This window comes from Macrotis lagotis, chromosome 6 (assembly GCF_037893015.1).
Source record: "Macrotis lagotis isolate mMagLag1 chromosome 6, bilby.v1.9.chrom.fasta, whole genome shotgun sequence".
Taxonomy (NCBI): Eukaryota; Metazoa; Chordata; class Mammalia; order Peramelemorphia; family Peramelidae; genus Macrotis; species Macrotis lagotis.
In genome coordinates, this window is record NC_133663.1 from 68,316,272 (window position 1) to 68,329,562 (window position 13,291).

The 13,291-nt window shown below is 36.7% G+C and overlaps 1 protein-coding gene across 8 annotated transcripts in view; it reads left to right on the top strand.

Moving 5' to 3' along the window:
* CFAP65 (cilia and flagella associated protein 65) overlaps positions 1 to 13,291 on the top strand; it is a 55,890-nt gene that overhangs the window by 17,190 nt on the left and 25,409 nt on the right. For all 8 annotated transcript variants that reach the window (XR_012469395.1, XR_012469397.1, XR_012469396.1 and 5 more), the window contains exons 13-16: positions 633 to 878; positions 1,742 to 1,966; positions 2,545 to 2,703; positions 5,868 to 6,033. Coding sequence is in view for 5 of the 8 variants with exons in the window: in XM_074191335.1 (XP_074047436.1) it covers positions 633 to 878; positions 1,742 to 1,966; positions 2,545 to 2,703; positions 5,868 to 6,033 (796 nt within the window). In the remaining 3 variants the exon portion in view is untranslated. The remainder of the gene's footprint in view (positions 1 to 632; positions 879 to 1,741; positions 1,967 to 2,544; positions 2,704 to 5,867; positions 6,034 to 13,291) is intronic.

A 13,291-nucleotide genomic window follows, 5' to 3' on the forward strand; every position in this document is an offset into this window, starting at 1 on the left:
AGAATAATAGCAGCAGCAGCTGTCTTCCAAGATTATTGTGAAGATCCAATAAGATAATATATGTAAAAATATACCTTCAAGTATTATAGAAATGTTAGCTCTTAACACAGTCACTCATGAACACTATTTAAAGAAGGTTATAAACTATACCTGTAAGTGGAATCCCTGATTTGGTAGACTTCCAGATCTTCAAAGAATTGAAATATGTGTATGGTAGAGTACATTCATATAAAGGTACTGAGAATCAGACATTTGCGAAAGAAGCAGGCCCCCAGGCAATCTGGGCAGCCCTTGGTAGGTCTGGTTCCCACCAGTACTGGGCCAGAATTTTCCTTCAACCTCTAGGGTGTGCCCACTCCCAAGGGAGGGAAGAGAGAAAGGGGCAATCCCTGATGCAGGGAGCAGGGATCATAACATATTTTAAGAACATTCTCATGGGCAGCTAGGTGACATAGTGGATAGAGTACCAGCCCTGGAGTCAGGAGTATCTGAGTTCAAATCTGACCTCAGACACTTAACAATTACCTAGCTGTGTGGCCTTGGGCAAGCCACTTAACCCCGTTTGCCTTACAAAATCCTAAAAAAAAGAATGTTCTCGAGACACCCCCACTTTCCTTCTTCTGTTCTCTCAGCTCTTCCCTGCTGTCTCTTCCAACAACATGAGCTACCGTACCTTGTTACTCTGCAATAGAGGATCTCTGATGTTCACCTTCAACCTGATGCCAAATAGCAGCCCAGATGTCACATTCCGACCCACCGCGGGTTTCATCCTTCCAGAAGCCTGCCAGATTTTCCTCCTTTCCACCTGCCCCAAGGGAGTCACCTGGAAACAGCACTTGTTTACACTGCAATTCAACTTCTGTCCCATGTATATGAAGGTAAGGTCTAGGAATGGGGGGACTGGAATCTGCTGCCTGACCAGGCCTGTTTCTCCATCCATGTATACTTCTGTTCTGCCAGTCCTCAATTTCCAAAGTAGAATAAAGCATAATGTGGTGGAGCTTAGAGAGCCTTAGAGGTCATTAGTCCAGTTGTTTCATTTCATGAAGAAACTAGAGAACCACAGTGATGAAATGGCTTATCTGATGTTCCCAATTAGTTTGACCCAGAATGAGAACTCAAACTTAAGTTTGCCCAAAAATACATTCTATAAGTAACCAGTGTCCACATAACCAACATGCAGAAATCACTTTATGTCTCAAAGCAAACAGACATTCTGTCTATAGTCTTTCTTCACCCCACCCCACCCCTACATTTACATAATAGACAAAAGAAAGGGCACTTACGGTATGGGAGACTCTCTTCATCACATATAACTGGAATCCTGGAATTGAATAAAGGATGCAGAATAACTCAGTTATGCAATTCTTTTCATATGGGAATTAGCACACTATCTATGAGCCTTTACACTTTTATTATAGCCCTTTAGCACTTATAAAAATTAATGTTTTATTTAGTTAACAAGCATTTATTCTTACATACAGGGAAGAAGGGGAAGAGGGAATAACAAATATTTATAGTCAAGTAAAACCAATTCCCATATTGACCATATCCTAATCTTTTTCAAGGGGCCTGCAACTTGTTAGTATTAACCCTCAGCTGTGAACTGAGTCAGAAACTAAGAAGTGGGATGGCAGGGGAACCCCAGACCAACTCCCTACTATAGGACTGCTGGACCTACAGACAGAGTACCAGCAATGGGGAGCTCCCTAGCCACCCTGTATTTTTCCTGTATTACTAGGAAATCATAATGATGAGTCGAGAAGAACCACTGCAGCTTCAGCTGGAGCCTAGCAAAATCCTCTATTTAAAACCCACTAGTGTGGGAGGCTCCTCCACCAGTCCTTTTACCATCCAAAATACCACACGCCTGCCTCTGTCATTCAAATGGAAGTACGCCTACCATAACAGTAAGGTGGTGTCTGTCCAGCCTATCAAAGGGATCATCTTGCCCAACGAGGTTATGGTAAGTCCTGGTCAGTCTCTTTGCTTTTGAGAGACTGTTGGGGAAACTGACTTCAGTCTAGAAGGCCACTTTTACGCATTATTCTATTTTAGAATATGGTTGGAGAGCTGGAGATGAGGAGTGGGAATGAGCTGTAGAAGGAAGGGAGGATAGCTCAAGCAGGACCAGAGCACAAGAATTTCAGTTGGCTAAGGACGGATGAGGGAAGAAAGGTAGAGAGACTCTGGAGGCAAGACCAGTTAGAGTTCCCTCTTCTGCCCTTTATTTTATCATGACAGGGGTCTTCAGCCAGGGAATCTGAGTCCCCAGAGTCAATAACAACAAACATTTCTCAATCATCTACTAGTGTTTATATAGTATTAAGTTGTGGTGATGCATAGAGGATTAAGACCAATATTTCCCCTGCTCTTATGAGGATTATAATCTAATAAGGGGAGATGGGACATAACTACATTTTTTTAAAATTAGCTACCAATGTGTGAAGTGCTTTAGACAATAGGCAGGAAAGATCTCTGGGGCCAATTGGGAAAGACTCCAAGACTGAAACTATCTGCATGTGGCCATCTCTGTAATTTCAGATTCATACATGGACTTTCACTCCTGGCAAGGAGACCAAGTACCTGATCCGAGCAGTCTTGTGGGGATGGGATGCAGGAACCTCTTCTGATCTTCCTCCTTCTGAAACAACCCACTATGTACTAAGAGTCATTGGGGAGGGCATTAGGGGCTTCATTACTGTGAGTATTCTTCCTTTTGAGTATACCTCAAAAGAGTATACCTCCTCTTTTGCCTCTCTCAAGTTGCCTCCTACTTTTTCCCTTCCACTGTAATAGCTCTTTCTCCTGTCTTTTAAGGTGAAATTATTTCCCCTATTCTATTTCCTTCTCCCAGAGCATCCCTTTTTCTTACCCCTTAATTTTGTTTACTTAGATATCACCCCATTTGGACCAATTCACATCCTCATCCTTTGTCTATGTATATGCATTCTAACTACCCTAAAACTGATAAAGTTCTTAAAAGTAACAAGTATTACCATCCAATATAGGAATGCAAATAGTTTGGCCTCATTGAATCCCTTGTTTTCTCTTTCCTGTTTTCCTTTTGATGATTCTTTTGAGTCTAATCCTTGAAAATCTAATTTTCTGTTCAGCTCTAGTTTTTATCAGAAATGCTCAAAAGTGCTCTATTTCATTAAATAATCATATTTTTCCTTGAAGGTTAGATAATTCTAGGAGTAATTCTAGTTTCTTTGCCTTCTGGAATATCATATTATAAACTCCCTAAGCCTTTAATCTAGAGAAGTTGCTAAATCCCTCTTAATTTTGGCTGTTTGAATTGTTCATTTCTGACTGCTTGAAGTATTTTCTCCTTGACCTAGGAGTTTTGCAATTTGGCTCTAATACTCCTGGGAGTTTTCATTTTGATATCTTTTTTGGGACATGGTTGGTGGATCCTTCTAGTTTTAGGATATGAGTACAGTTTTACTTTGACTATGGCTTTCAGGTTGTTCAATAGTCCTTAAATTATTTCTCTATGATCTCTTTTCCAGGTAATTTATCCTTCCAATGAAATATCTTCTATTTTTTTCCATACTTTTAATTTGATTTAATTGTTTCTTGATTTTTTTCATGGAGTTATTAGTTTCCACTAGCTCAATCCTAATTTTTAAGGAATTATTTTCTTCATTGATCATTGTATCTGTTTTTCCATGTGACCAATTCTACTTTTTTAAGGAGTTGTTTTCTTCAGTGATTTTTTTTACATTTCCCCCCATTTTTGTGCTTCTTTTACCAAGCTATTGACTCTTTTTTTCATGATTTCCTTGCATTACTCTTTTTTCTTTGAATTTTTTATAAATTTTTTTTGAACTCTTCCAGTTCTTTTTGGCCTAACACTATTTCACATTTTCCTTTGAGGCTTCACATGTAAACATTTTGACTGTACTGTCCTCTTACAAGTTTGTGTTTTGATCTTTCTTATCACCATAGTGACTTTCTATGGCTAAATTCTTTTTTTTTGCTCATTTTTCCAGATTATTTTTTTCTTTTGACTTTATATCCAAATTGGGCCCTGCTGCTGAGGCGGAGGGGGCACTGTCCCTAGCTTCAGAGTGTTTTGGTGCAATTGCTTTTAGAGCTAATTCTAGGGCTCTATTAGTTTTCAGTGCTTCCAAGGTGATAGGATCTAAGGAAGAGAGGTGTGGAAATTGCTCTCCTGGCCTCTGCATTGGTCTGTGAACAACCACAAAGACTTTTTTCCTATCCTGGACTAGTGACCAGGATCCCTATTTCCCTGGGGCTACATGCTTTAAGTGTGCTAGCTCTCCTTTTCATCCTGGGACTGGATCCCAGATCTGTGATCTGAATCCCTGTTTGGACAATGCAAGAGTCTTGCACCATCTACCAGCAAAGTGTCCCCTGTAATCTCCTTCTGATCAGTTGTCTGGCACCCATATGATCTGGGGGTTGAGAGCTCTGGAAGTCACTGCTATCACAGATGGAGCTGCCCTCAAGGTCTGCACTGACTTTGCTACAGCAAGGTCTGCTGTTGACTCAAGCCTGGGTGCAGAGCAATAGGATATGGTTTTGTTATTGGCTCATGCTGGGGTTCAGGGTCTTGCTGGGGCAAACCCTACTGCTGGCTTGCCTAAGCTGCCTACATGGGACTAAGCTCCACTCTCCCATCAATAAGACAGACCTTTCCTATAAACCTTCCAAGTTATCTTGAGCTGGAAAATAGTTTTCCTCCATCGTTTTGTTGGTTTTCCCCACTCCAGGATTCATTTTGATTCATTATTATTTTTTTGGCAAGGCAATGGAGTTAAGTGACTTGCCCAAGGCCACACAGCTAGGCAATTATTGTCTGAGGCTGGATTTGAACTCAGGTACTCTTGACTCCAGGGCCGCTGCTCTATCCACTGCCCCATCTAGCCACCTGCTAGGCATTATTTTAAGTTATTTGAAGGAAAATCTAGGAGAGCTCAGACATCTTGGCTTCACCTTCTCTCTCTTGATTCTCTTAGTCTGCATTGAGGTCTATGGGGAAGGAGTATGAGGAGGGAGGCACTTTACTTCAGGTCATCTGCTCCCCAAGCTAGTCATATATTAAAGATGATGATGTGGAAAAACCAAAGAAGTAGGTGGGAAAGGTGGGAAAAGCCCTTAAATTCTCACTGTTAATACTTCCTAAGCTAAGTGATCTTGGGCAAATCACTTTGTCTTAGCAAACCCAAGTTTTCCCATATGTAAAATCATGCCTATGTTGATGTAATAATATCTAGCTGCTATTAAATTATTATGAATAATTATTAATTATATAGAATCAATTGTTCATTAATTTTAATATTATAACCCTTTAAAGCTTGTAAAGTGCTTTACAATTATTATCTCATTTCATCATCACAACTACCCTGGGAGTAAGATGCTATTATCATCCCTATTACAGATGAGAAGACTGAGGTAAACAAAAGTTAGGTGACTTGCCCAGAGTCACATAGTTAGGGAATGCCTGAGGCTTGTCTTGAACTCAGGTTTTCCTAACTCCAAGCCTATACCACCTACCTATCTCCTACCTGTAATGATACATTTAATACATTGTAAACCTTAAAATAGTAGATAAGTGGGAGTTATTATTTATAACCCTGCCTTCAAGGTAAGATTTTAATTTTGAGGGCTGGTTACTCACACATCATCAGTGCTATCTTGCTTTCTGAGGTAGGAGGTTCAAGATAGCCCTAGGCATGGCTGCTATGTTCTTGTTTTGGGTAGACCCTGCTCCAAGGAGATGATGAGGGTGGGAGAGAGCTGTCTATCTCTCTGTTCAGAAAGGCTTTTCTTTCCCTTGGAAACTTGCCCCAAGTTTACTAAAGGAATTCTCTGTATGGGTTGGGTTTGGGCCCTAGGCAAAAGAAAAAGAGATAGACTTTGGGAATGTGCTCGTGAACAGTGAACAGAGGAAAGATCTGGTCCTCCTGAATGATGGCAACTGCACCCTTAACTACCGCCTGTTTGTGGAGCAGATGATGAAAGGGCCCTGTGATCCTGAAGAGATGAACAATGAGCCAATTGGTATGGAGACCTAAGGACCACAACACACCCTTGCACAAGGAATTCCATTGGGTTGGGCACAATACATGGTGACTGAGTGGGAAGGGAGCAGCAGTGCTTGTCTACAGAGCACAGACCACTAATCTGGGGGGTTTAGCCCATTTGCCTCTTCCACAGGGGTTAAAAATGAAGGGGTGTTCTCACCATTTTAGAGAAATGGAGACAGAGAGTTCATTTTGAGCTTCTGTCCTCTGGTTGTCTGGTTACCTACCCTGATTACCTTGTAATGGTTTAGAGATACCCCAAGGATCCCAAAACTTATACACTGAAAGAATTCAAGCTCTTCCTGTTTCTAATGTGATAAAATGGTTTCAAGACATTTTTGTGTAGAGTGACTCAGCACCAGTAGATTTGTCACTGGGAGAGGAATTCTTTGGCCGTGGCAAACCAAGAAAGATACAAAATAATCTTCAGTCCCCAAATTTCCCCCTTCTATTGCTTCAGGCTAGGAATAAAAAGGGGAAAGAATCACCATTTTTTCCCACTAACTATAAATATTAATCTCTTGGAACTTTAAATTTGAAATACTTTTCTAATGACTATATTTTGAATTCTAATTAATATATTGCTGGAGTATTTGAATCATATTCATTTTAACATTCTCACCTATGATAAATGAAGTCAGAAGATAGAAGGAAGTTACAGCTAAATGGAAGGAGGTTATGGTTTACCTTAAAGAAGGAAATAAGAAAAAGTCACACTTGATTTTATTGTGCTTCCAAAGGAAATAAGATGTGAAATTTAATAGAACACTTGGTTATCTTACTTTATTGGTCCCCAAATGAGCAAAAATACACAAAAAGTCCACAACAATACACTTATGTGTCAATACCTATTGCAAAGAATGAAAAGGTAGGGAAATCAAAACTTGGTAAGACCCTCTAAATGTATACATTACATATTTTATACAATATATACATTAATGCTCAACAAATTTAATGCAAGACTGGGCCTTGAAAAGGACTGAGAAAATATGCTGGTCATATGACTTGGACTTAAAAAAAAAGGTAAAAGGCCAAAAACTGTGCAAAACCCTAAGATCATGAATGATTTCATTAAGAGATGATCTTGGGTGGGGGAGTGCACTGGACATGAAGACCACCACATCATATACCAAAAAAAATGAAATTGATTTTTTTTTACAATTACATGTAAGGATAGTTTTCTATATTAATTTTTGTAAGATTTTTCTTCCTCCCTTTCCTCCCTCCTCCCTAAGACAGTAAGTAATCTGATATGGGTTATATTTGTACAAATGGGGAGAAAACCAAAAAAGCAAAAGTGAAGATAATATGTTTTGAACTGTATTCAGACTCCACAGTTCTTTCTCTGGATATGGATGGCATTTTCCATTACAAGTCTTTTGGAATTGTCTTTGATCATAGTATTGTTATGAAGAACTAAATCTGTGTACAATTTTCTAGTTTTGCTGACTTCGCTCAGCATCATCCCATATAAGTCCAGGTTTTTCTGAAATCTGCCTGCTTATGAATTCTTCAGATCACATTCATATACCACAACTTGTTCAGTCATTCCCCAATTGATGAGCATTCCCTCAATTTCCAATTCTTTGCTATCAGAAAAAGATCTGGTATAATTTTTGTATGTATAGACTCTTTTCCATTTTTTGTGATTTCTTTGGGATACAAACCTGGTAGTGGTATTGCTAGATCAAATAGACACAGCTTAATAGCCATTTAGTAGAGGATTGCTCTCCAGAATGTTTGAATTATCACAACTCTTCTAAGATTTACCATTTCTCTTTTCTGTCACTTTAGACAATCTGAGAGATGTGTTTTAATTTGTATTACTCTAATCAATAGTGATTTAGAGCACTTTTCATGACTATAGATTTCTTTGTCTGAAAACTACCTGTTTATATCCAGTGATCATTTATGAATTGGGGAATGACTTCTATTCATATAAATTTGATTAATTCCTTATATATTTTAGAAATGAGGCCTTTATCAGAGACATTGATATTTTCCAACTTCCTGCTTTCCTTCTAATTTTGTTTGCATTGGTTTTGTTTGTGCAAAATGTAATCAAAATTTATTTTTATTTTTAATGTAATCAAAATTATTCATTGTATATTTTATAATGTTCTCTATCTCTTGTTTGGTCATAAATTCTTTCCCTCTCCATATCCGACAGTTAAACTATTCCTTCCTCTCCTAAATTGGTTTATGGTGTCACCCTTTATGTCTAAATCACATACCCATTTCAACTTTATCTTGGTATGGGATATGAGATGTTGGTTTATGCCTAGTTCCTGAAATACTATTTTCTAGTTTTCCTAGCAGTTTTTGTCAAATAGTGAGTTCTTGTCCTTGGAAGCTGTAGTCTTTGGGTTAATCAAACAGTAGATTATTATAGTTATTTTGCTACTGTGTCTTGTAAACCTAACTTTCCCACTGATCTATCACTATTTCTTAGCCAGTACCAAATAGTTTTGGTGATTGCCTCTTTATAACATAGTTTTAGAGCTGGTACAACTAGGCTACTTTCTTTTACATTTTTTCCCACTGATTCCCTTGATAATTTTTGATCTTTTATCCCTTCAGGTGAATTTTGTTTCTATTTTTCCTAAATATATAAAATAATATTGGTAGTTTGATTCATAGAGCACTGAATACATAGATTAATGTAGATAGGTTTTCATTTTTATTATATTAACTCAACCTACCCATGAGCAATTGATATTTTTCCAATTGTTTAGATCGGACTTTATTTTTGTGAAAAGTATTTTGTAATTGTATTCACATAGTTTCTGGATATGTCTTGGCAGGTAGATTCCAAAGTATTTTATGTTGTCTGTAGTTACTTCAAATAGAATTTCACTATATATCTCTTGCAGTGGATTTTGTTGATTATCTGTAGAAATGTTGATTTATGTGGGGATTTTTCTTGTAATTTTGCAAAAGTTGTTGTTTCAAGTTGATCCTCCAGGATTCTCTAAGTATTCCATCATATCATCTGCAAAGAGTGATAGTTTTGTTTCCTCGTTTCCTATTCTAATTCCTTCAATTTCTTTTCTTCTTTTATTATAAAAGCTAACATTTCTAGTACAGTATTGAATAATAATGATGATAATAGGCATCCTGGTTTTACCCCTGATATTATTGGGAATGCTGAGAGCTTATCTCCATTGCATATAATGCTTGCTGATTATTCTTAGATAAATACTGTTTATCATTTTGAGGAAATTCCCTTTATTCCTAGACTCTCTAGTGTTTTTAGTAGGAATGGGTAATGTGATGTATTTTGTCAAAAGCTTTTTCAGCATCTATTGAGATAATAACATGATTTCTGTTTTGTTACTGATATGATCAATTCAGTATTTCCTAATTTTAAATTTCGTAATATTGAACTATCCCTGCATTCCTGGTATAAATCCTACCTGATCATAGTGTATTATCCTGGTGATTAAGATGTTATAATTTCTTCACTAACATTTTATCTAAAATTTGTATGCCAATATTGATTAGGGAAATTGATCAATAATTTTCTCTCTCTTCTTTGATTCTTCCTGGTATAGGTATCAGCACCATATTTGTGTCTTAAAAAAGAATCTGGTAGTTTTCCTTCATCTATTTTTCCAAAGAGTTTATATAGTATTGGAATTAATTATTCTTTAAATGTTTGGTAGAATTCACTTGTAAATCCATCTGGCCCTAGAGTTTTTTCTTAGAGAGTTAATTAATGGCTTGTTCAATTTCTTTTTCTAAAATGGGATTATTATTGAGGCAGATGCGTGGCACAGTGGATAGAGCACTGGCCCTGGAGTCAGGAGGACCTGAGTTCAAATTTTACCTCAGACACTTAAAGCTTACTTAGCTGTGTGACCTTGTGTAAATCACAATCCCATCGCCTTGCAAAAAAAAAAAAAAACCTAAAATAAAATTGGGCTACATAAGTATTTATTTCCTCTTGTGTCAATCTAGGCAACTTGTATTTTTGTAAATACTTATTTAGATGGCCAAATTTATTTATGAGATGCAATCAAGCAGTTTGTTGGGCAAAATAGTTCCAAATTATTACTTTAATTACCTCTTCACTGGTGATGAATTCATCTGTTTCATTATTGATACTGGTAATTTGGTTTTTCTTCTTTCCTTTTTAACATCAAATAAACCAAAGTTTTATCTATTTTATTTTTTTCATAAAACCAACTCAGATTAGTTTATTAGTTTAATAGTTTTCTTACTTTTAATTTTATTGATCGCTCTTTTGATTTTCAAAATTTCTAATTTAGCATTTAATTGGGAATTTTAAATTTGTTCTTTTTCTAGCTTTTGTAATTGCATTCCCAATTCATTGAGCTCCTCTTTATTTTATTCATGTAAGCATTTAGCAATATAAAATTTCCCTTAAGAATTGCTTTGACTGCTTTTATTATTTGCCTCATTTTTGTCACTCTCTTGGGTGCAATTATTGATTTTTTTTTTAGGTTTTTGCAAGGCAAATGGGGTTAAGTGGCTTGCTCAAGGCCACACAGCTAGGTAATTATTAAGTGTCTGAGACCAGATTTGAACCCAGGTACTCCTGACTCCAAGGCTGGTGCTTTATCCACTACGCCACCTAGCCACCCCGCAATTATTGATTATTTCTATGATTTGTTGTTTAATTTTTTAAATCAGGCTATTTAGCTTTCAATTAATGTTTAGCCTATCTTTTCATGACTTTTTATTAAATGCAATTTTTATTCCACCATTATATGAAAAGGATTCATTTAATATTCCTGCCTTTCTGCCTTGGATTGTGATGTTTTTATGCCCTAATTCATGGTCAATTTTTATGTAGCTGCCATGAACCACTGAGGTGTATTTCTATTCCCATTTAATTTTCCCAGTGGTCCATCATATCAAACTTTTCTAAAATTTTTTCACCTCCTTACTTCTTGTTTATGTTGTAGTGATATTTATCTGGTTCTGAAAGAGGGAGTTTGGGGTCCCCCACTCCCTCAGTATAGTTTGCTACCGATTTCTTTTTTTCTTTTTTCTTTTTTTTTTAGATTTTTCAAAGCAATGGGGTTAAGTGGCTTGCTCAAGGCCACACAGCTAGGTAATTATTAAGTGTCTGAGACCAGATTTGAACCCAGGTACTCCTGACTCCAAGGCTGGTGCTCTATCCACTGCACCACCTAGCCACCCCTTACTGATTTCTTTTTGTAATTCACTTAACTTTTCCTCTAAGAATTTGATGCATAAATCTTTAGTGATGATATTACATCATTGTCTATGGTACTTTTCCAGCAAGATTTGTTTTCTTCCTATCTCTTTTAATTAGACCTATTTTTACTTTTGCCTTGTCTGAGATGAGGATGCTACCCCTTGTTTTTTCTTTTTACTTCAGCTGAAGCATAATATATTTTATTCCAGTCTTTTGCCTTTAGTCTCTCTACTTCAGATATGTTTCTTTTAAATTGCATATTGTAGGATTCTGGTTTTTAATCCACTCTGCTATGTACTTCCATTTTGTGGTAGAGTTCAGACCATTCACATTCACAGTTATGATTACTAACTCTATATTTTCCTCCATCCTACTTTCCTCTCATTTATACTTTTCTCTCTCCCTTCACTCTATTCCTCCTCACCACATCCCTCAATCTTCCCTCCCTTTTCTTTCTCCTCTCCCCTCCTACTTTTCTACCCTCCCATCTATCAGACCCTCCTTCCCTTTTCCCTCCTAATTCCGTGTAAGATAAGATAAACTTCTAAACTCAATTGAGTGTATGTTATTCCCTCTTTGAGCCAAATCCAATGAGAGTAAGATTCAAGTGATTCTCACATCCTGCCTTCTTTCCCTCTATTGAAATAGGTTTTTTGTGCCTCCTCTTGTGATGTAATTTGCCCTGTTCTGCCTCTTCTTTCCTCTTTTCCTAATGCAATCATTTTTTCATGCCTTTTTTCATGCCTTCAAAATCAACTATACCCATACCTTCTAACTAAGTATACTCTTAATAGAAACCCTATTCTCAAGAGTAATAAGTACCACCTTCCTGTGTGAATGCAGGTAGTTTAATCATACTGAATAACATTTTTTCTTTCCTTTTTATCTTTTTTTATGAACTTCTTGAATTGTATTTGTACATTGAATTTTCTGTTCAACTCTGATCTTCTCATGAGGAAAGTGAAAATCAACTATTTCATTGAATGTCCATCTTTTCCTCTAAATGCTCAATTTTGTTGGGTAATTGATTCTTTTTTTAAAATTTGTTTATCTATATTTAATTTTATATTTTTTCCCTAACCTCACTTCCCCACCCCCACCCCCCCAGAAGGAAGTCTGTTAGTCTTTACATTGTTTCCATGATATACATTTCTCTAAGTTGAATGTAATGAGAGAGAAATCATATCCTTAAGGAAAAAAATAAAGTATAACAGATAGCAAAATTACATAATAAGATAACTTTTTTTTAAAAAATTAAAGGTAATAGTCGTTGGTCTTCAAACTCCACAACTCTTTCTCAGGATATAGATGGCATTCTCCATTGCAGATATCCCAACATTGTGCTTGATTGTTGCCCTGTTGGTATAATTTAACCATTAAGGTTGATCATCACCCCCATCTTGCTGTTAGCATGTACAATGTTCTTCTGGTTCTGCTCATTTCGCTCAGCATCAGTCCATGCAAATTTTTCCAGGCTCCCCTGAATTCCCATCCCTCCTGGTTTCTAATAGAACAATAGTGTCCCATCACATACATATATCACAGTTTATTAACCCATTCCCCAATTGATGAACATTCACTCAATTTCCAATTCTTTGTCACCACAAACAGGGCTGCTATGAATATTTTTGTACAAGCGATGTTTTAGGTAAATGATTCTTGGTTTTAATCTAAGTTTCTTTGCCCTCTGGGATATTATATTTCAGGCCCTCTGATTCTTTAATATTGAAGCTGTAAATCTTATGTAATACTGACTGTAGTTCCTTGATATTTGAATTGTTTCTTTATGGCTACCTATAGTACTTTCTCCATGGTCTGATAATTCTGGAATTTGTGTACAATATTACTTGGAGTTTTCATTTTGGGATTTCTTTTATGAAGTGATTGGTGGATTCTCTCTGGTTCTTGGATGTCAGAGTAGTTTTCCTTATTAATTTCTTGAAAGATTTTGTCCAGGCTCTTTTTTTGATCATGGCTTCCAGGTAGTCCCATAATTCTTAAATTATCTCTTCTAGATCAGTTGATTTTCCAATGAGCTGTTTAACAT